Here is a 23,470-nt window from a genome sequence, read left to right on the forward strand (position 1 = left end):
CTTTAGTTTTGCTTTGGGTTTAAGATAGGGTCTCTTTAAGTAACCCTGTCTGGCATGGAGCTCATAGAGATTTGCCTGCCTCTGTCTCCCAAGTGCTGGGAGTATCTGCAACTAACTCCCATGGTAGTTATGCCAGGGTCCACGAGGCCCTGTTCCTGTGCCACTGCCACATATATCAGGCTTTTGACTTGTTGTTTTGGCAGGTAAATAGCATTTCACTCTAGTCTTGATTTACATTTCTCTTACAGATATATCCGTGTTGTTTTTTTTTTAAATTTGGCTAGGCACGTGTTTTTTTTTTTTTTTAGTGAACCTCTATTTGTTCGTTTTCTGTATGTCGTCTTTATTTTATAAGACATGTATATAACTTCAAATTATCCTAAATTGGCATCTGTGTTTTGACTAAAGATTTCTGCTTCTGTGAAGAACTTAGAATTCTGCTTTATAGACTGATTCATGGTCTTAAATAGCATTTGACTTCTATGTCTTAAAATGTTATCCTTAACTGAAAAAAGAAAAGGTCTAGTTTTTTCAAAAACTAGTAATAGTTTAAATATTTAAGACTATCTTTTCTGGTTTATTTTAAATACCCCCCCCCATACATTTTTTCTTAGCTGGGAGTTTGAATATATGAAACCTGTTGGTTTCAGCTGATTCTTCGAAGTTTCCATATTACTATCTTTTTGTTTTGTTTTGGGGGTGGGTTTTTTTTTTTTTTTTTTGGTTTGGTTTTTTTTCAAAACAGGGTTTCTCTGTGTTGCCCTAGCTGGCATGGAGTTCAGAGATCCACCTGCCTCTGCTTCTCAAGTGCTGGGGATCAAGGCATTTGCCACCACCACCCTGCATCATATTATTGTCTATATGAAAGCAGTGTGTATCGTGTGTCATTCCTGTTTTTGCCATATCTTTGTGTTAATGGTTACTACCTAGAAAATGATGTTAAATAATGGTGCAATGCTCCTGGACATTCTACTTCAGTGGGAAACCTTCCTATGTTTAACTATTAAACTACAAGATACTCTCTTAATATGGTTATTTTAAGTTAGTATCTATTGATACTGTTGGTTTTCTTGCCTGAATTTCCATCTGTATTGATCCAGCTGTATACTAACCCCCTTTATTAATGACATTTGCACTACTCTGAAAGGTCAGTGCGTGTGCAGTAGGGGATCCCAGACAAACCAATCTGTCCTGGACTCTGTCAGTCAAGGCAACATTAGAGAAAAGCCTCCATCGTATTGTAACTGCCAGTGTATTTTAAATTTGCCTTGATTTAGGACTTTTTCTGTTCTGTAAAACTATAAAACTTAATGAAACTACTTCTATGTTTGAACATGGAGTTGGAGTACCCTAAATCTGTATTCCCAAGCCATGGGCACTCATAATGGCTCCAGAATAAACTCTTGCTTCCCTTAAAATGAGAGCTGTGGTTATTGCATTGACACTGGTAACATGGAAACTGATTACATAGTGACTTGATAACATCATGTGTACTGGGATAAACAAAATATTAAAGGCAATTGTCTATATTCGTTCATTTATAATGTGTCATTACAAATTTTCTCTTCGTTTATCATTTTAAAATCAAGTTACCAGAAAGCTTAGTTATTCAGCTGCTAAGGAAAACAAACAGAAACAGATGACACCAACTCAGCTATGATACAAGGCAATGTCTAATGTCAAACAAGAAATGTGGAAGAAATGCGGAGCCTATCCAGAAATCAAGACAGTCTTTATTATTATTATTATTATTATTATTATTATTAAAGATTTCTGCCTCCTCCCCGCCACCGCCTCCCATTTCCCTCCCCCTCCCCCGATCAAGTCTCCCTCCCTCATCAGCCCGAAGAGCAATCAGGGTTCCCTGACCTTGCAGCACGCTGCTCCCTTGTCTTACTCATGCTTGGGGCGGGTCTTATACCAGCACTGCGACGTTTGATCCTTTCGCCTTTCCGTAGTTCACTCTACGTTTCTCCTTGCTGCAATGGCGGACGTGTCAGATAGGACGCTGCAGGTGTCCGTGCTAGTGGCTTTCGCCTCTGGAGTGGTCCTCGGCTGGCAAGCGAATCGGCTGCGGAGGCGTTACCTGGACTGGAGGAAGCGGAGGTTGCAAGACAAGCTGGCGACAACTCAGAAGAAGCTGGACCTGGCCTGAGCGCGCGCGGCGGCCCAAGCCCTCCGGGTCCTCACTCCCCAAATCCCACGCGGCCCGGATTCGGTGAGCCGCGCGACCACACGCCCGGGGGAGTCGCCTTTGCACGGCTTGCAGAAATGTGGTTTGTTCCTAGACCTCAGAGAAAATAGTTTGGTCTTCTCTAGATACTTACTCTTCGGGTGTTACAGCGAATGTTTTACCACGTGCGATGCGTTGCACCGTAACATTTAACTTCGGAGTGGAAAATACTAGGCAGAAAAAGGGGGAGGGCGGGACAACTGTGAAGTATTTCACGCCCCAGCCTACCCCACCCCCGAATTCATTTTTAATGTGGCTTTGAAGTTTTTGCAAACTTCAATTCTTTTTTTTTAAATATTTATTTATTATATATACAATATTCTGTCTGTGTGTATGTCTGCAGGCCAGAAGAGGGCACCAGACCTCATTACAGATGGTTGTGAGCCACCGTGTGGTAGTCGTGAATTGAACTCAGGACCTTTGGAAGAGCAGGCAATGCTCTTAACCTCTGAGTCATCTCTCCAGCCTGCAAACTTCAATTCTAAATCTTAAGTTGTTGGTAGAAAAAGTGGATATCAGTAGCCTTACGTTTCATAGCTATCTGTAGTTTTCTTATTGTTCATGGTTTACCGTCACAGTACAGTAATTTGAATTTAAAGATTGTGTGTTACTGATTTTTTTTTTCTTTCGTTTTCAACAGCTTGTCGAAAATGGATAAAAAGCACTGGAAAGAAAGCATTTCTTCTTGCACTTTATGAATCTATTTTTAAAATAAAAAGGTTAAACAACCTTGAATCTTTTCCCTCCTCACAGAGGAAATGAATATTTTGCCTACCATTCAGTTTGCTGCAGCAAAAGATCTGGAGCCTGAAAGTAGAGGCCTTAAGAAATCTTTCACATCCTGGGTACAGCCTGGAGGCAGCTCTGATCCAGGGACCCTTCTGTGTTCTTTTTCTAGATGTAGTCAGAAAAGATAGGAGCTATGGCAGATGACTGAAGTAAACATTATAGATATTTGCACTTTGAAGAATGAACATTTAAGATATTTAAGAATAAACATTTAAGATATTTGCACTTTGAAGAATGAAAGTTTACTGCAAACGTTGAGTGTAAAAACTCTTTATGTCTAAGCGTGGAACGTATGTGTGAAAGAGAAACCTTTGAGTAGAGCTTAATGATAAACGCCAGTCATAACGAGTGCCCAAGTTCCGGGCTGTTTATTTATAAGATGCATTTCTGATGTGCTGTCCTCATTTTTAAGAAAATCAGTTTTGAGGTAACCCAGACCCAGAAAGACAATTATCATATGTACTCATAAGTGGTTTTTAAACAAAGCAAAGAAAACCAGCCCACAAATCACAACCCCAGAGAACCTAGACAACAAAGAGGACCCTAAGAGAGACATACATGGATCTAATCTACATGGGAAATAGAAAAAAACAAGATCTCCTGAGTAAATTGGGAGCATGGGTACCATGGAAGAGGGTTGAGGTGGAGGGGAGAGGCAGAGAAAAAATGTAGAGCTCAATAAAATCAATAAAAAAATAATAAATAAGCAAAACAAAAGAAAATCAGTTTTGTGTCTCAGCACTTTAACATAAGAAAGTTCATTCTTCAGGAAAACCCCACTGCCCATTTTTCTAGGGTTATTGTGCCTTTTTATTTCTAACGTTGTTCTTATTCTGTGAGTCCATCAAGGGCTGAGATGTTGGCTTTTAGAGCTCCATCCTGTTTAGTTGGCTGAAGCTTTTTGGTCAATATTCCTCACCGAGACTTAGTTGAGGATCTTTGCGGTAGAGTAAGTAGGAAGGTGATGGTATTCATCTGTGTGGGGACCAGAAGTGCCTACCTACATTGCACTCTGCCTTTTCTTTTTCCTCATGTATGTGGAGTATGTGCCTTCATGTACATATGTTCACATGTGTACGAGTGCATGTGTGATTATGTATGTAGGTATAGACCCAAAGTTGGTCAGAGGGACTGCCACTCCACTTGGCACATACATAGTCACTTTTGCAGCAGGCATTTTAACCATGGATCCATCTCTCCAGCCCTCCCCTTTAACCAGAGGCCCTCACTGAAGCTGGGAATTTGTATTTGGCTGGTCTGGTCTCAGCACTTGTGTTACAGACTGCCCTGTCCACCTCATCTTTTTACCTAAATGCTGGGTGTTTGATGCCAGATCTTCCATGTGTAGTGGGCATTTTCCTAATTGAGCTCAAAAGGCTACATGACTGGAAGGCCTTGCCCTTGTCCCCCATTCCCACTTCCTTGCTAAAAACCATTAGATTACATTCCTAAAGCTAGCCACTAAGGTCTATGTAACACCCTATTCTGTGTTACACCCTCGGTACAGTTCGCGCGCCACTGTACCCTACAGGAGTTGGGCAAGGGCCTGGAGATTGAAAGAACACACAAAGAGACCTGGGTCATTTGAAAGGAGATCAGCCGAAAGCCGTTTATTCAAACTTGGGGAAATCCTTATGTACCTAACTGCTGCACAAGGACCTCCGCCCAGGCAGCTGGGAAATTACCATACCAACAATGGAGCCAATGCCCTACAGCTGATTTTAAAGAAAATCAGTTTTGAGGTAACCCAGACCCAGAAAGACAATTATCATATGTACTCATAAGTGGTTTTTAAACAAAGCAAAGAAAACCAGCCCACAAATCACAACCCCAGAGAACCTAGACAACAAAGAGGACCCTAAGAGAGACATACATGGATCTAATCTACATGGGAAATAGAAAAAAACAAGATCTCCTGAGTAAATTGGGAGCATGGGTACCATGGAAGAGGGTTGAGGTGGAGGGGAGAGGCAGAGAGGCGGGGCAGGAGGAGCACAGGAACAAACAGAATGCTTTGTCAACTGACCAGAAACTGTCTTCAAGATGAACCCCAGGAACAAGGGTAGACCCAAGCCCTACAGGTCTATTTCCTTATTTGGTCACTTTCCCCTGAGACTAACTACCATGATTCAGCTATCAAGTATTGAAGTCCAGGAGCAATCAAAAGTCCCCTTTAACATGCCAGTCAAAATTGAACACCTCATCTCAACATGTAGTTTCCTCTTTTTACCCTTACAAAGTGCCAATTGCCTATGGGCCAAGTCTGTCTCCTCTCTAACCAGAGGCAGTAGTCCTTCGTCAGCCCGGTGTCCCCCCCCCCCCCCCACCACCACCACCAGGACAAATACCCCTCCCTTTTCCTGTGAGAACTTCATCTGATAAAGGTCCCTTTAGAACCATCTCTCCAGCCCCAGGGTAGGGGAAGTTTTGTAGTCTTTGAGGCTTAGTTGGTGTCTGTTTCATTTTGTCCCAAACTGAAAATTCGAGGTTAAACTGAGTTGTGACTGGACCAGCTCTGCCTCTGGGCCTGTTCCTCGAAGACCAGGTATTTGCAGTAGTTTTTGTTGTTTTAAATTTTATCTGTATGAGTTTTACCCGAGTGCATGTCTGGGTACCACATCATGCCTGGTACCTGTAGAGGCCAGAAGACAATGTCAGATCCCCTGGAACAGGAGTTACAAAGTGGTTACAACCTACCATGTGGATGCTTGGGATTGGACCCGGGTCCTTGGCAAGAGCAATTAATACTCTTAACCATTGAGCCATGTCTTCAGCCCTCTTTTCTCATTGCTTACATGCAGCATCCAGATACACTTCTCCTTTTATGTGTCACCTCTGGGCATCCCTCTCTAAACATGTTGGTGTTCTATGCCATGCTAATCTTATTTCCTGACACTACCTGTTTGTGTTGTTATGTTACGTCCTCTATGTCCCTAACCTTGTAGTGGACCATTCCCCTTCGACATTACTTGTGTCAACATTTCTTTTCCTTCTACCTTCTCTGAAATGTATGAGGTTCCATTTTCTCCCACACGGGAAAACCGTCTTCCATGAAGATGGTACCTCTGTCTTAGTCAAACTGGAATCAGTAAAGTAGGAGCCAGAAGGCGCAATAACAGTCGGATACCTTGAGAATAACATACCAGATTGCCCACTGGTGAGCCTAGATCATCATCATTCCTAAGTCCTGGGTTGCTGTAGTGGATTTTGGGAATTGAATGTAGAGGGTTGAGTCTCACTCGGGAAATGCTACCACCTTTCCTTGAAAGACCCTCTGGACACCCCCCCCCCCCAACAGGACCTGCAGCTAGCCTGCTCTCATGAGAACATTCCATTTGCTTAGGGAAACAGGATGCCTATAGTCAGTGAAAGACCCCTACCTAGCAGCATTAAGTTAGCAGCAGCAATAACGCTATTTTGCAAAGCTTGAATTTTTGAGCAATATAACTGAAAGCTAGGACAGGGGAGTTCAATTTAAGAGATAGGGGCGTTGGTCGACTTAGGGGCAGGGGCGTTGAGCCAGACAAGATATCTATGGTCGACCATCTGGACTGCCAGCAGGGAACTTGGGGTCCAGAAGAAGAGTTAAACCCTAGATAGGCCGAGTCAGCATACATATCTGATTTCTTGGAAACCACAGAACTGTACTCAGTTTGAACCCGAGCCTTATTTGATTTGCCCAATCAGAACCCTGTAACTATGCATCTCGCTTCTGTACCCGCGCTTCTGCTTCCCTACCCTATAAAAATCCACTGCCCCAACCTGAAGGTGCGCAAGTCCTCCCGAAAGACTTGCTGCCCCCAGGTACCTGTGTTTACTCAATAAACCTCTTGCTAATTGCATCCTGTGGCCTGGTCTCGGAATGTCCTGGTTCTGGGGTCTTCATCAGAGAGGAAAGGTCCTCTCTGAGGGTCTTTCATCCTGTGAGTGAACAAAATGTGGGTACTCTTGAGAAATATCTATTTGCCCATAGGCTTGCTGCACAAGACAGAATCGCCACCCCCATAGAATTCAGAGTGGATCACATGAAAACTCTGGAGAGTCACCAGCAATATCCCAAAAGGCAAGAATTTAAAACCACCTCTGGGCCAAGTGTGATGGCACACGCCTTTAATCCCAACACTAGGGGGAGGCAGAGCGGCAGGCGAATCTCTGTGAATTCAGGGCTACAAAGTAGGCTATTTCGAAAATAAAACAGCCTATAGGGTGACAGCAGGCAGCGAAACCCCTGAGTCCCACAAATCCCACAGGAAAGCTCTCGCAGCTAAGGAGTTTATTATAATAAACTATTTTAAGAACTCGTTTCGCATGCGTCGGAGAGCTGTATAGAACAGAGAATAGTACGAGGTCGTGATAGGGACGAGACGCGCAGTCTGGGACTCCGAGGTACGTCTCCACCTCTAGGAATCCAGAGCAGTTGTTTTCAGGCAGTTTAGCGAATCCCGTGGCGCTGGGTGGCGGCGCGGGCTGATAGCGTCATCTATCTGAGCTCACGCGTTGGTTTCCCTGGCAACCGGCGCGGTCCCGCCGGCGGCGCCTAGGCCGATGCTTGCCCGGCGGCCGCGGGACCCGCTGCAGGCGCTAAGGCGCCGCGGGCAGGATCTAAAACTGCAGGTAGGTGTCGGGGAGAAGGGCTCCACATCCCAGCCGCTCGCCAAGACCCGAACGCCCGGCGGCAGCGTTTTAACCCCGCCCCCCGCCGGAGACAAAACCTCCAGAAAGCCTTGTGAGTCAGCTAACGACTCACCAGCCCCCAGCCCCCTCTCATCCTTCCCGCCCGAGTCTAAACTAGCCAGTTCCACCCCAGTCCTGCGCCACTCCTTTGAAAGTCATCACTTTCTCAAAGGCAAGTGTAACAGGTGTCAACGAATAAACTTAATACCTGAGGTCCGATAAACGAGCCAAGGACAGGATATTGGTAACTTAAGAAAAGTTAATTTAAAAGGAAATCAATCACTTACAAAAGAGGTAAGATCTCAAAGATTTTACCTCAAAGCTCAGTGCTGGGGAAGACGTGATGGAACAGGCGATGCTCTGGTGTATAAACTACATTTCTGGACAGCAGTTTGACAAGATACAGCAAACATTGATTCTCCTAGGCTGGCTGATTACATTTCCAGGAATCTACCATTTGTAATAATTTAAAATTGGGATGAATATATAAAAGTGTTCACCACATTTTTTTTGCTTATAATGGGAAAAAACGGGATATGAATAAATGATCAGTATTGGGGGATGGATTAAGCTAATCCATAGACGGATTATTGTTATTACAGGGCTTCTCAGTTCTTGTCTTGAGGGGAAGGGTTTAGTGGCAGAACTCAACACTTACGCAGAAGTTTGTATAGCAAAATAAAGCATATCCTTCAGAGAGACTGGAGAGGGCCGCATGAGCCGGAGACCAGCCTGGGCTTCTCCCATTGTAGATTGGAAACAAGTTTTAATTGATGTTGATGACATGACCCTCTTTCTCTCCTGAATCGTGGCTGACTGGACTCTCGTTTTGAGGTACTTATGATGATGATTCTGTAGAAATGCCCATGTGTGGCGGTGGGGAATGTCAGAATCACAATGGAAGCGTTATCATGAAGTCTGATTTTTTGGAGGACGGGGCACTTTGTTCTGGTCCATGTGTGGCAACTGAGAAAGTGTTCTGGCCTCCTTGGCTCTGTTACAACGGGAACAATCTAACTGCAGCTTCAGAATGTTTAACCACAAAGGTGCATTCTGACTGCCAGGAGACACAGCTACCAAGACAAGGCTGCAGTTTCCCTTGGTGATGTCATTTCCAATTCCTTATCGACTTAGTACTGTCGGGTGGAATCTGATAGTGCTATGAAGAGATTTTTGCTAGAGCTTTTGGGGTTTGGGGGTAAATATTTGTGGTAAGAGATCAAGTTAGAAAAAGAATGTAAGGAGCTGGAGAGATGGCTCAGTGACTGAGAAAACTGGCTGCTCTCCCAGAGGCCCCTCATACAGTTCCCAGCACCCGCACGGTGGCTCACAGCTGTCTAACTCCTGAGGAGCTGATGCCTGATTCTGACCTCTGAAGGCACCACGCATGCATATGGTACACGGCACACATGAAGGCAAATACTCATAAACGTAAAATAAATTAATATGAAAAGGAAAAAGAATGTAAAATGGAATACACACTATTTCAATAACATTTGCCATGTATAGTAGACAAACATATAGAAGAAAGCAGGACAGAATAGTATATAGGGCAAACTGCTAGTGGTTATTGTTTGCCTTTATATAATTTTTTCAAGGCACTAAATTCCTGTTACTCTTAAGAACCAAGGAAAGGGGGAAATGCTGTGATTATATTATAATCTCAAAAAATAAAAGAAGTAATAAAATAACCAAATAAATTACAATTAATGGATTGTTCATTTGTTTTCAGAAATTCTTATTTTATCTTAGTTTGATTATGTAACTCCGGCTGATCTGGAACTCAACAGATAGACCTGGTTAGTCTTGAACTCACAGAGATCCTCCAGCCTTTGCCTCCTGAGTACTGGGATTAAAGGCAAGAATTATTACCAAGAATTTTTTTCACTAAATAATTTATTTAATAATCTCTAACAGATTGAGAGGCTTACTGGAGTTCACGAGTCACACAGTTTTGGGCTTTTGTTTTAAAATTGCACAATTTTGTATGTTTTCATCATAAAGAAATACTTTTGAGAATATAGATATGATTAACCTGAACTTCAATGTTTATGTGTATTTAAACATCATCCTTAAATATGTATGTTTCCACTCTAGAGGCAGTGGGACCCGGGAGAATGGAGCCAATAACTCAGGTGGACTACAGTCTCATGCCATAGCCAACTTCATTCAGAACATCAGACAGTTTATACTCTGGGGGGTTCAGAAAGGTCACATGAGGAAAGTTCTCAGGAGTTCAGGCTGTACACAATCACAAGGACAAGCTACACCTGGAGAAACATGTTTCCATAGAGGCCTTTGAATAACCAAAGCTGAAATCGATTCACTCCTAGCCGCTACTCCTGGGAGGAGCCTGAGAACACATTCCAAGAGTAACTCCAACCAAACCAACTGTCAGAGACACCGCTTGGATAGTCCAAGCTGTGATTTTGACGACAGAGTATTTGGCCTCCTCCTCTAATGAGGCAACACAGGTGATTAGGGTGTGGACCCCGGAATCATCCTTTGCTAAGAGGAACTTAATACCAGGGTCAAGGGCACGGGCAAGTGAACCAGCACGTAGGTTCATTACCAGCCAGGTGGTGGCTTATGCCCAAGGTTCCCCTGGACATAGTATCCTCATATGTCAGTTAGGAAGACATTGAGGGCAGAGTAATTGCGATTTTCCTCTCTGTTGTTTGAGACATTTAGGGTATGAGTGTAAACTGAGATCTTCCATTGAGCCAGAAAAACCATCCTGTGTCATATGAATCATGAGGAGTAACTCATCTTTTCAGAAGGATATCTTTATTTGTTTTCATTCTGATTTGGCCTACATGGCCAAAGCTGATTAGACCTGCACAGCCAGAGGCAGAAGCAGCAGGCTTCTGGCAAGTCTTATTTCCCAGCATGCGACTTACTTTGTTGGGATGACCTGTGCTCCATTCAAGGGAACTTCTTGAGCATGGACGTCCTGCCATGCAAGTGTATTATAAATAGAATTCATTTAACTTAAACATTCAATTTTTCATAACCAATTTTATATACCATATTTTAAATATCATTTTACATTAAACAAACTTTTAAGTTTACCTCAAACTTGTTTGCTGTTGGCATACTTGCTTTAGGCTTAATTTTGACAACACACAGAACATTCTATGATGGGAGATAAAATTGGTCTCTACCTCCAAGCTTGTTTCTGGAAATGAATTACATTTGTAATAAGCATGACTGACCATTAATTTGTATATTTTAATTATCTTCAACAATATACGAGAAATTAGTAACTTATAAAGTTGAAATTTTATAACTATCTGTTATAAAGTTTGAACCTTAAAAAATTTAATTCTTGAACTTTAACCATAAATACAGTCCACAGAGAGACTGAGGACCTCATTGTTATGATCTTTTTATAGTGCGCACTTATAAAATGCCAGTTTTCTTATGTGACTCAGTTTCACCAAATAGCTAAAGCTTAACAAAGATAGCAAAACTATCACGGTTTTTTCTGTATGACCCAGTTTTAAAACAAACCATCTTAGGAGCCTGGTGCTGCATCCTTAGTAAAAGGGGATACAGTGATAAGTAGAAGGACATCACATGATCATCTGAACCAAGATGGTGGTAAAGTTACACAGCAGGTTCACTTCCTGATGAGGTCACCAGCCAAGATGGCTGCAAGCCATCACTCCAAGGTGAGCCTGTTAGGACTCCTTATCTAAACAAGAGTTTAGACAAAACTTTTTTCTTCTAAAACGAGAGTTAAAGCCAGGTTACATACATAGTATGCTATAGCAAATCAAGATTCTCTAAACATCCTCCTTAAAGCACAGTCAATGAACTTAGAATTCCTAAAGTACAAAAAGTTAAAGTCTCACCAAAAGTTTTTTTTTTTTAATATTTATTTATTTATTATGTATACAATATTCTTTCTACATGTATGCCTGCAGGCCAGAGGAGGGCACCAGACCTCATTACAGATGGTTGTGAGCCACCATGTGGTTGCCGGGAATTGAACTCAGGACCTTTGGAAGAGCAGGCAATGCTCTTAACCGCTGAGCCATCTCTCCAGCCCTCACCAAAAGTTTTAAAGATAGTAAATAAAAGTATGGAAAAGTGGGGAGAATTCAGAGTTACCTTGCCGCTTGTAACCTCCCCAGGAATGCAGTGTTCCTTTCCCGGCTGTTCTGGGTTCCTCTCTTTTCCCTGTCACAGAATCAGGTGGCCTCCCTGACCCAGGATAGAGGCTTTGGAGGAAATTTAAAAACAACAACAACAAAACTTGGATCTGGAGTAGACGGGCCAAATTCCAACTCCAGAGCCAAGCTTCTCAGTAGAATAAACGCATGAAACAATTTTTTAATATTATCCATACCCAAAAGACATTTGAATCTTTCTTTGTAAGACTGACCTGGTGACATACATCTCCATAGCCGTTAGCATGTGTCTGCAGATGGATAGACAACCTGAGGTGCTTTTACCCCGTAGCTCTTACAAGCAAGATGCAAGCAGGATTTTCCAGACTTGAGAAGACAGACATACAAGTAGAGGGGAAAAAGCATAAGGCAAAAGAATTTCATGTTATCTCAGGAATAATTGTAAAGCTGCAAGTTTGGAGGCTCAGCTGAAGCGGTGGGCATTTGGGCTCTGGGTGTGGTTTTAAGCCAGAGCCTTGAGAGAGATTTACATGAGCTGGGAGTTTTGTGGGGGAGGAGACCTTGCCCACACTACCATTCTGTTTTATGGAATTGTTTAAATCAGTTTAGATACTGAAATTCAAAAGTTCCAAATTTGGGTCAGCAATGGCCATTTGCCCAATGTATATGGAGCCAGATTTCCATTGAAAGTTGAAGGAGAATTGCCAGTTTCAATTCTATAGGAAATTTGGAATGGATGAGAGACCCAAGCAAAAACGGATCAATATCCAATCACTCAGAGCATCCTCCACTTCTCAAAATGACCTAACACCTGGGAAGGGGTTGTCAGTAAGGTGACAAAAGGGAAAGAGACAGAGAGTGGAAAGAAAAGACAGCTTGAGAGAAGCAGGTGACCCTTCTCCCGGGGCCAGGGAGCATAGGAGAGCCAGGGAGGCTTGGTCATGGGTGACCTTGAGTGGCTAGTAGGTCGCTAACCTGGATTTCCTAACCGGGGTTTCGGGCATCATTATGTTAGGTGATCTAAAGCAGCTGTAGAGCCATAGAAGGTGGAAGGATCGACTTGGACTGGTCTTAGGCGGGACCATGCTTATTCACAGCTAGGGGGCATCTTTGTCATTCATGTGTGCAGATGGCCAAAGGCCTACAGAAGAAGATGACACGGGCCCACGTCAAGATGGAAATAACTTACGCAGGCCACAGGGGAAGCTGGGGAATGTGATCTTTCCGCAGGAAACTCTCAGTTGCTATTTTCAGGATTATTTGATCAGGAGACAGATTGGCTCAGGACACCTACTCTTTAAATTATATATACATATATATAATTTGTGTATATGTGTGTGTAATATATATGTGTGTGTATATATATATATATATTTGAGATTATAATTTCCCTTTCATTCACCCCCATCCTCCCGTGTACCACCATCACCCACTTCCTCTACCTCTACTATCTTTCTTTCTTTGCCTCTTTTCTTTAATCATTGTTACGTCTGTGTGTGTGTGTGTCCCTAAATATATAAATACAGCCTACTCAGTCTGTATAATGTTACTTGCATGTATACATTTTTAGAGCTGACCATTTGGTATTAGATGGCGTTGGTGTGCTCTCCCCTGGAGACAAACTATTCCTCCAGCTCCTAGCATTCCTTAGTTGTCTGTAGTTCTTCGTAGTTCTAGGGTTGAGGTTTCTGAGCTTTACCCCTCTCACATCAGCATGTGGGTGCAGGGGTTGTGTTGTCGTGTATCATTTGGAACGGGGCTCCACAACTCTGCGTTTTTATCTCTTGGTTTTCTGTAATGGTCTTTGGGTTAGAAAGAAGAGTCCATGGTGAGGGTGAGAAGCCCTTTTATACACTGTGTCTGGGGAGGACGTGTTGACAGTGTTGATTAGTTTTGCCGGTTCCCACAGCAATACCTGAAGGGAAAACCTGGTATCCACAGAACACAGAATCATCTGTCATTTGGGCCATGCCTTTGATGACGGCCCTGTCACTGGGGGTGAATTTTAGTAGCACTCTGCTGGGCACCAAACACCAAGAATGAAGAGGGAGCTAATATGATTTTATGTCTTCCCCTCCCCGACACTGCCTTCCCCACGTACTCTGTAGAAAAGCTGAGGAACGTGTGCCTGTTTGTGGGTACTTAACAAAAAAGAAGTTTTCGTGAATTACTAGGTCAAGAGGAAGTCCTGGTACAGTCAAGACTGTGAACCTTACTTGGCAGTAAGGAATAAACCAATGCATACGTAAGAAACACCTCAAAAGAACGGGGCCCAGGAGACCTAAACAGAGCCAGGCTCGCATTTGCAGTGGGAAAGTGAGCAGGTTTGTCTCAGGAGAAAGGCAGTGAAGATCTATTAGGGAGGAAATAAAGTCACTGTTGAGGGCTGTTTGTCTTGATAAGATTTGGGCTTCTAAAGCAAACACATCTGCTCAGGTGCATCAAATGTGGGCTTCAGATCTGGGCATCTCCATGTGTGAATTTTGCATTAAGCAGTGAACTCTAGTTAGTGAGGCCAGTGGTATATTAGTCGAGGAAAGTGTATTGGTGACTTGCAAGGACAAAAAAAACCCTGGATAGATAAAGCAAACAAACATAATAAGATGTTAATGACAGAATCCAGGTAGTAGTATTTGCTATAAAATTCTACTTTATTGTATGCCCATGTTCAAAACTGTTCTTTATACATTGGGGGAAAGATGATTAGAATTCTGTTTCTTAAGGCTATGCAGTAGTTGGCACGATGTCTTAAATTGTCTCTATTTGTCACAGGTTGATAGTTTGGTTACTGAAAGCCAACTGACAGGTGCTCTGGAACCGAGTAAAAGAAGAGATATTTACCAAAGGTAATGTGTGCTGCTCATTCTCTCTCTCTCTCTCTCCCTCCCTCCCTCCCTCCCTCCCTCCCTCCCTCTTCCTCCCTCTTGATTTTTTTAGACTCTTTTTTTAAATTTTATTTATTTATTTATTTATTTTATTGAGAAAAGGAGAAAAAAAAACAAAAACAAAAAACAAGTTTCCACCTCCTCCCAGCCTCCCATTTCCCTCCCCCTCCTCCCACCCTTCTCCCCCTCCCCCCACTCCTCTCCCCCTCCCTCTCCAGTCCAAAGAGCAGTCCGGGTTCCCTGCCCTGTGGTAAGTCCTAGGTCCTCCCCCCTCCGTCCATATCTAGGAAGGTGAACATCCAAACTGGCTAGGCTCCCACAAAGCCAGCACATTAAGTAGGATCAAAACCCCGTGCCGTTGTCCTTGGCGTCTCATCAGCCCTCATTGTTCGCCATGCTCAGAGAGTCCAGTTTTATCCCACGCTTTTTCGGTCACAGTCCAGAATTTTGAGGAAGAAGCCTTATCTGGCTCAAACTGGTTGAAAGCCCCTCCCCTTACCCAGGAGCAGCTAAAAATGTCTAATGGGCATGAGCGTCCTTCTGACATCAGAGGACCCAAAACTCACTCTCAGATCCTGCTAATGCAGCCCTTCCTGAACCTATGAAGAGCCCTGAAGGTTGCCTACGTACACACAGACCACTGCAAACACAGACCTCCAGTTACTTAGACTTCCCTTCCAATCGCCTTTCCCCACACCTCAGATCACCAATTAGACCCTATCTCCAGGAAGCCGGTTTAGTCCTGCGGCTCCCCCCAACACACCTGCCATGGGCTTTCTCTGGACCGACAGCAGAGACCAGCCTAGTCTGCATCATGCTCGCAGTCACTCTGTCATTTCCACTTCCCTCCAGTTTCCTCATTTCTTCCACTTTGTAGTTTCTTTGTACTTTCTGTTTTTTATTTGTAGATATAACTACGCCCTCCCCCCCCATAAAATCAGCATAGACGTCAAATCAATACAGTGGTTATCAGTATTCTGCACACCTTGTGATCTGAAGATAAAGCATATGAATATACCATTCTGTATTTGTTGTAAAAATTACACAAGTGCCTGGTGCAAGCCCTGGGCTGATAGCAAGACCAGAGAAGGTTTGATATTATTCTTGTGGCCAGAATCTTTCACTAGTGTGTATTATGGAATAATTGAGTTGATCACACATGACTTGTTAAAATGCCCAATCCTGGCTAATTTAAAGATCAGTGGCCGCGCACAAATCACCTGTGGCTCATATGTCCACGTGACTTTCTGTCCCGCTCCTGTACTGGGACGTGTATGAGAGCTCTACCACTGAGCCATATCCCTGACCAGTTTGTGGTTTTAGTCATTTTTGCAGGTTTTGAGACCAGGGAGTTCCATGTGTTAGGTATAAAATACACCGAGCAACACCCCCAGCCTGTTGTGGCTGTTATTGACAACATTTTATACTGACTTTTAATCCTAAAAGAAAAATGTCCATCAACTGAAATACAGTGCTGCAACAAGGTGAGGGTGTCTCCTGTACAGGACAGCTACCTGTGACACTTCTTTCTCACCAAAGCAGAATGTTTCTGTTATTCCCAAATCCATGGGTCCCACAAAAGCCAACAAAGGAGACCAAGTCCCATATGTAAAAGCAAAGAGCCTTTATTTTAATCAAGTTTGCAAACTCGGTCTCTTCGCATGTCCAAAATATTGGAATATCCGGAGAGCCCCGAGCTCAATTAGAATTGCGTTTTTATAGCAGTAAAGGTGGGGGTGAGGGGTCTTTTAGGTTCAGGACCCCTGATTGGCTGACATTTGTCTAGGGTTGTCCTGGTGAAGTGCTAGCAGGTGTTTCTATCTACAGTGCTTGGAATGCCAGGAATTTCCATTCATGGTCTGCTCTTGGGTGGGGGTGGGGTAATCTTGGTCTGCTAGGCACTGTCTCAGGGTAAACTATTGAGACTGCAGACTCCATTTAAATTTATCGATGGCCAGAGTCCTAGGTGATAATGGTTGGAAGTAAAGGACTTCCTTTCTGCCCAGACTTAGATTATCATGGCTGGCCCCCACAATTTCAGCCATGAGATAATGTCCTGTAAAGGGGTCTCTTTTGCCCTGCATGACTCGTCCTTTCTCTGACAAGCACCAGTACAACGCAGCTGAGCTGCTAGCTACCCCAACCCCGTCAGCCAGCTGCCTTCAGAACTGATCAGTTGCCACGCGGTGGTGGCGCACACCTTTAATCCCAGAACTCGGGAGGCAGAGGCAGGTGGATCTCTGTGAGTTCGAGGCCAGCCTGGTCTACAAGAGCTAGTTCCAGGACAGGCTCCAAAGAAACACAGAGAAACCCTGTCTCGAAAACACAAACACACACCAAAACAAACAAACAAACAAACAAAAAATCAGAACTGATCAGTTATCTGCTGCAACAAGAGAGAGATTCTGTCTGGACAGTCTCTTAAGTTTGATGACTATGTTATGAACTGATTGCTTGAGAACAATCTAAAGAGCAAGAAAGGGTCATTTGGTGAGACAGTGATGACGAGCTCACAGCGTGAGCAGACTTCACTTATGATGCCCAAAGAGTTTAAAAGATGATGTATTGTGTAATAATTTGTTTAAAAAGAAGAAGGGAGGGGGACTGACAGAGTCTGAATCCCAAACTGGCCTTCCAGTCACTGTGCAGCTGAAAAGGACCATGAGTTTCAGCTCCTCCGCTACCACCTTCTGCGGTCTCTCTAGTTTCTACTCCTCTCCCTTCCCTCAAGATAAAATAATAATGACGAATAATGTGGAGGTGACAGCAGGGAAACTTTTCAAACTGTGTGTAAAAATATGGCTGTCAGTGGGTCAGTGTCGGAGTGGAGAGGTAAGGACGGAATTGTGTTAGGAAGAGGAGGCCTGTGTATATTTCATCCTCTGTCTAAGCCGCATACTCAGCACCATGCAAGATTTCTTCGTCATCTTCACAATAGTGCTCTGAGATGCCTGTTAAATGGAAATGTGGAAATCAAATTAGCCATTGAATAAGGAAGACAATCAAGTGTTTGGGGGCACTGAGAAATGCCAGTTCTGTGAGGGGAGGTGCTTAGCTGGACCCCCATGATGTTGGGCCTAGAACTTCCACATAGCAGCGTAGCACAGATCTAGAAGAAGCACACCATACCTGGCAGTGTGACTTGTCCTCGTGACAGTAACTGTAAAAGCTGCTCGGGATGAACCTCTGGCATAGGAAGAATTACCCTAGGATATTGGCCTGAGGAGCCCAGGTTTGGTGACCTGGTCACAGTTCTTTAAAAGCCATTTGTCTTTGCTCGGGATAGTAACTTCAGCTGTCTTCATGTGACAAACCGTATTGTAGGTGAATAGTACATCTTGTTGCTCAGCGACTGAATGATTTCATGAAAATAATTGCCTAATTCTGACAATAGAGAACTGACTTATACTTTATCTTTTAAAAATTTTAGATGTATCCAGTTAAAACAGGCAGTAGATGAAAATAAAAATGCTCTTCAAAAATTAAGCAAGGTAAGTATGATAAATCTCAAATATCCTTTATACAAATCCTTTGAGTGGGAATGAATTGCAGTTGGGCAGTTTCTGGGTTTGCATTAGAGATGAAGTCTAATGCAGTCAGCTCTGAATTGCTCCTCTAGTTTGCTTCTGTTGCTGTGATAAACATGACCAAAGCCAGCTTCAAGGAGGAAAGTTACCTAACTCAAGGTTACAGTCCACCATCAGGGGAAGCCAGGGCAGGGCCTGAAGGCAGGAACTCAGAGGCAGAACCCACAGAGGAATGCTGTAGATGTATTTTTCTTTGGGCTGCAAGCTCACAAACAATGACCCGGAGACTCGTTATTAATTATGAAAGTTCAGCCTATAGCTTAGCTTTTCCCACTAGCTCTTATAACTTAAATTAACCCACTTTTATTTATTTATTTATTTTTATTAAAAATTTCCACCTCCTCCCATTTCCCTCCCCCTCCCCCCACTCCCCCTTCCTCTCCCTCTCCAGACCAAAGAGCAGTCAGGGTTCCCTGTCCTATGGGAAATCCAAGGTCCTCCCCGCTCCATCCAGGTCTAGGAAGGTGAGCATCCAAACAGACTAGTCTCCCACAAAGCCCATCCATGCAGTAGAATCAAAACCCAGTGCCATTGTCCTTGGTTTCTCAGTCTGCCCTCATTGTCAGCCATGTTCTGAGAGTCCAGTTTGATCACATGCTCCATCAGTCCCAGTCCAGCTGGCCTTGTGAGTGCCCATTAGATCAGTCCCACCGTCTCAGTGGGTGGGCGCACTTGCTCATGTTCTCCTTCCTTCTGCTCATTTGGACCTTGGGAGCTCAGTCCAGTGCTCCAATGTGTAACCTGCTTTTATTAATCAGTGTTTTACCACATTTTTTTTATTACCTTTCTGACTTGTTCTGTGTCTCCTGGCATCTCCTCCAGGATTAGATTCATCCCCAGTTCCTTTCTTTGTCTGGAAGTCCACCTATTCTTCCTGCCTAACTATTGGCCATTTAGCTTTTTATTAAACCAATCACAGCGACATATCTTTACACAGTCTAATCAAATATCCTACAACAGAATGCTGCTCACGGCCTGCTCTTAAACTCACATCCAGCCCCCATTCTTATACACAAGCTCACCTGCCTGGGCTGGGCCCTTCAACATCAATTCACAGTCAAGAAAAAGTCCTTCCAGGTGGTGGTGGCACACGCCTTTAATCCCAGCACTCAGGAGGCAGAGGTAGGCGGATCTCTGTGAGTTTGAGGCCAGCCTGGGCTACAGAGTGAGTCCCAGGGCAGGCTTCTTGAAAAACCAAAAGAGAAAAATTCCCCCAGTCATGCCACAGGCCAGGCTGATGGAGGCAGTTCCTCAGCTGAGGTTCCCTTTGCAAGGTGCGTCAAGTGGACAAGCAGAATCAGCCAGCACAGTTCCCTTAGCTTTGTTATGAGAGCAGAGCAGCCATGACCTCAGCTAAGTCTCTCTGATCACATTACCCAGCATCGCCAACTCAGGCAGCCTGGAAACATCTACTCACAGGGTTCCCCTTTCTTTTACATTGGATTAGTTGTGTGTTAACAGTTAAGAAACACTTCTGTGAGGGGAGAGTACCTGGCTGAGAGGCCTCTTGATGACACAGTGTCACTCATATCAATGACTTTACAAAAGAAAGATGAACAAGAATTTGCTCTTGGCAGTCCTGGGATTTTTAAACATGAACCAGAGTTTCCATGGTGTCCAGGGCTAAAGCCCCATGGAGCATCTGAAGTGGAGCCACCTGTTCTGAAGGCTTGGTCCTGCACCTGACCATCTGGTCTGAACCTTTCCGATTGTACAGAACTCAGTGTCAGAGACAGGCCAGTCCCTTAGGCAGAGAAAATGTAACAACAAAATGATGCTCTCAAGGGGCAAGAGACCTTTCTTTATCAGTCAGTGTTGGAATCTAGAAATAAGCTTTTCTTATTTTTGTACTGCCCAAACCTGTCTCATACTGATTATATAAGATCTATAATATATATCAAGGAAGCAAGAAAGCCCAAAAACGTTTGAGTCATATAATTTTATTTTTCATTTGGTTTGAATTCCAAGTCAATGAACTATAGACTCTTTCTTATCCTCCAATGTAAATGTAATCTTGTCTTACAGCATTTATTGGAGTTTTGTTATTTATTTATTTATTTATTTATTTATTTATTTATTGTGTGCGTTTGTTTTTTGAGACAGAGTCTCACTATATAGTTCTGGACATCCTGGAACTCACTCTGTAGACCAGAGTGGCCTCAAATTCAGAGTCCCCCTTCCTCTGCCCACTGAGTGCTGGGATTAAAGGTATACACCACAACAACTTGCTTCTTTTATTATTTTGTAAGAATTTTTTTGTGTGTACGAATGTGTGCCTGCCTGGCTATATGTGTGTTGCTATGTCTGCAGTTCCCTTGGGTACCAGAAGAGGTTATTGGATCCCTTACAACTGGAAGTATAGGCAGTTGCAAGCTGTCACATGGGTTCTGGGAATTAAACCTGTTTCTTCTTCTAGAGCAGTAAGCAGTCTTAATCACTGAGCCATCTCTCTAGCCCTGTGGTTATCCTTTGAAATTAAATATATTTAGGGAACCTGGGGTTGGTTTTCCAATGAGTCAGGTCCCTGTTCTCTCACAGGCTGATGAATCTGCACCTGTCGGGAACTATGAGAAGAGAAAGGAGGAGGAGTACAGTCTTCTGGAGAAGCTGACCTGCCAGCTGCAGGAGCTTGCTGTGGGCGTCAGCAAGAAGGACACTCTCAAGTATGCTCCCTTCCTCCTTAAGTCATATATATATATATATATATATATATATATATATATATATATATATCTGGTTAGGAATAGAGACATACAGCAGCAAGAACAAAAAATGTCACAAACACTACAGGCAATTAAATGTGTGTGTTGGGGATTCCAGAACGTCTTAGCTCCTGTGAGCGATGCTAAGAGGCATCCTAGTCTCTGCCTTCAGACTGTATTCTAGCTGGAGCACTAGACTGAAGAGCTAAATAAAACACTGTTAGGAAATGCGCATGCCACCTTAAAGCGAGGCTTGATGCAAACAAGGAAAGTGGTTTAGGTTGTCTACTTACATGACCCCCTCTTTCAAAGAATGTGAATGTTGTTGGAACATTGAAAGCAGAAACATGTATTTTTTTTTTTGTTGGAAAGAACATTAATAATAGTTTTTACAAATTACAGAACAAAAGTCCTGTTGTGGGAACAAACCCAGTTGTGGAGAGAGAAAAAAAATCAATTTTTGAGCCTCTTCAAATGCTATTCCTCAACTCTTTGCTATGGGGTCTTGCTGTGTAGTTCAGGGTGGTCTTGAATTTGTAGTCTTCCTTTCTCAGCTGCTTCAGGGCTAGGATGATGGGCATATGCCGCCACGCCCAGCTTGTTCTCCAGCCTTTTACACTGAACTCTAGGTGGAACAATGGATATACTTGCAAACATTCTAGGATTTTTTTTTTCTTTCTAATATTGAGAATGACAGAGTAGCCAGTGTTGTGTTTCTGTTCCCATTAGAAACAACTGTTAAGGCTAGGCAGTGGATCCCAGCCCCAGTGGAATAGCCCTTCACCACTCATTAAAAAAATGTCCTACAGGTTTCCCTACAGCCTAATCTTTTGTTTTGTTGTGATTTGACTTTGGTTTTGGTTTTTGGTTTTGGTTTTTCGACACAGGGTTTCTCTGTAGCTTTGGAGCCTGTCCTGGAACTAGCTCTTGTACTAGCCTTGAACTCACAGAGATCCACCTGCCTCTGCCTCCCAAGTGCTGGGATTAAAGGTGGTCACCATCACTGCCTGGCCACCTACAGCCTAATCTTCCTCCCAGATGACTCTAACTTATTTCAAATTGACATAAAATTAGCATCACGATAGTCAAGTCTTATTATTTGCAGTAGTTATGTTCTATAAAGTTATTAAGGACACTGACTTAGAGATTACTAAGTAATTATACTCATGGGATTTATAGATTTAGATTCCTGTAAGCTTCTAGCCACACTGTTTTCAACAACAGAGTAATACACAGGATTGTTTACATGTGTTTCTGTCTAAAGACATAGCATGCAAGCATGTGCTTGCACACACACACAGATTTATTAACATGAATCCATAGCCAACAGAACTGTAATTTACACGTGAAACGTCTTACCTAACCCTTGTACCTCTCTGAAGGCAAACAGCTTTCTCATACTTAGAAACTCTCCGAACACTCTGGTAACCCGTTGTGGAGACATTTAAGCAGCAAACACAGTGATACCACAAAAAGGAAGAAGACATAATGCTAAGCAGACTGCAAAGGCCCCTGTTCACCCATGGAAAGCCGAAGGAGAAGACGATGTGGCTGTGGTCAGCCAGAGGTGGAACTGCGCACTGTTCGCTCGCAGTTGCTGCTGCCTTGGGAAGTCCACAGCTGAGCACATAGGTACTACACAAGCTCGTTCTATTTTAGCAAGCGAACAGATGCACAGATGTGGAAGCTAAAGTTAGTGAGGATTGGCCATGTGCTGTACGAGCACAACCCTGGTACAAAGGAGTTGATTGTAATTCTATCAGCTTGAGATTCTTTTATTTTTGCTGATGATAAAACATTAATGCAGATAAGACTATGATAGTTTAGATTACATTATAATACACACATTAGGAAAACATATAAACAAAAAGGTGGAATGCTAAAAATTAATAAACAAAAAAATTTTAAAGAGAAAAAGAGACAAAAAAGTGCACATGAGACAAAGGAAACTAAAGGGTAGCATGCTTAGACATAAGGTGGCCACTTAGACAGCTAGAGCAAAGGTGAGTGGACTGGTGTTCCACCTGAAAAAGAGATTGTCAGGTTGGCCTTGGCTTTGGGGTTCTTTGTTTTGTTTTGTTTTTCTGTAGACCTACATATGTGTACTGGTAATAGGAGTTATACACTAGTTACAAATTATAGATAACTTCAAAAGGAAAAGTGAAAAGATATATTACATGCAAATGCTAAGAAAAGCTAAGTAAGGGAGTTAGTTACTTAACCGGGCAAAGTAGACATCTAGGCCCAAAGTATTTACCACAAACAAAGGACATTTTGTGTTTATAGAAGAGTAAGTTCAGTAGGGGAAAAAAAACCCTAATAACATAGACTCGAATGTCTAAAGCCAGGGTTGCCAGAACTGCTTGTAGGTCAGGAATAATCCATGGTTCTCAGCAACCTTGACTGATAACATCGGTGTAGATGGTGTAGACCTCTGTGCCCAAGGATACAATGCGCTGCTGAC

At 43.2% G+C, this 23,470-nt stretch overlaps 2 protein-coding genes across 3 annotated transcripts in view; both read left to right on the top strand.

The window, feature by feature from the left end:
• The first annotated feature begins 1,969 nt into the window (after positions 1–1,969).
• Positions 1,970–2,968, top strand: Mtln (mitoregulin). The gene is made up of 2 exons (XM_041671032.1): positions 1,970–2,218; positions 2,874–2,968. Exon 1 carries the CDS (start codon positions 1,985–1,987, stop codon positions 2,153–2,155), a length of 171 nt encoding a protein of 56 aa, XP_041526966.1. The 5' UTR covers positions 1,970–1,984; the 3' UTR covers positions 2,156–2,218; positions 2,874–2,968.
• A 4,580-nt stretch (positions 2,969–7,548) lies between these two features.
• The window catches only part of Nphp1 (nephrocystin 1), a 57,033-nt gene continuing 41,111 nt past the window's right edge, over positions 7,549–23,470 (top strand). For both annotated transcript variants that reach the window (XM_041670479.1, XM_041670480.1), the window contains exons 1-4: positions 7,549–7,636; positions 14,605–14,678; positions 18,148–18,208; positions 20,843–20,967. In XM_041670479.1, the coding sequence (XP_041526413.1) occupies positions 7,568–7,636; positions 14,605–14,678; positions 18,148–18,208; positions 20,843–20,967 (329 nt within the window). In that variant the 5' untranslated portion in view covers positions 7,549–7,567. The remainder of the gene's footprint in view (positions 7,637–14,604; positions 14,679–18,147; positions 18,209–20,842; positions 20,968–23,470) is intronic.

The sequence above is a fragment of the Microtus oregoni genome, unplaced genomic scaffold, assembly GCF_018167655.1.
Source record: "Microtus oregoni isolate MIOR12 unplaced genomic scaffold, Mior012 000020F_ref0000438, whole genome shotgun sequence".
In the NCBI taxonomy this organism is placed as follows: domain Eukaryota; kingdom Metazoa; phylum Chordata; class Mammalia; order Rodentia; family Cricetidae; genus Microtus; species Microtus oregoni.

Coding starts and splice junctions, on each gene's coding strand:
- Mtln (XM_041671032.1), top strand. CDS start 1,985: ATGGCGGACGTGTCAGATAGGACGCTGCAGGTGTCCGTGCTAGTGGCT.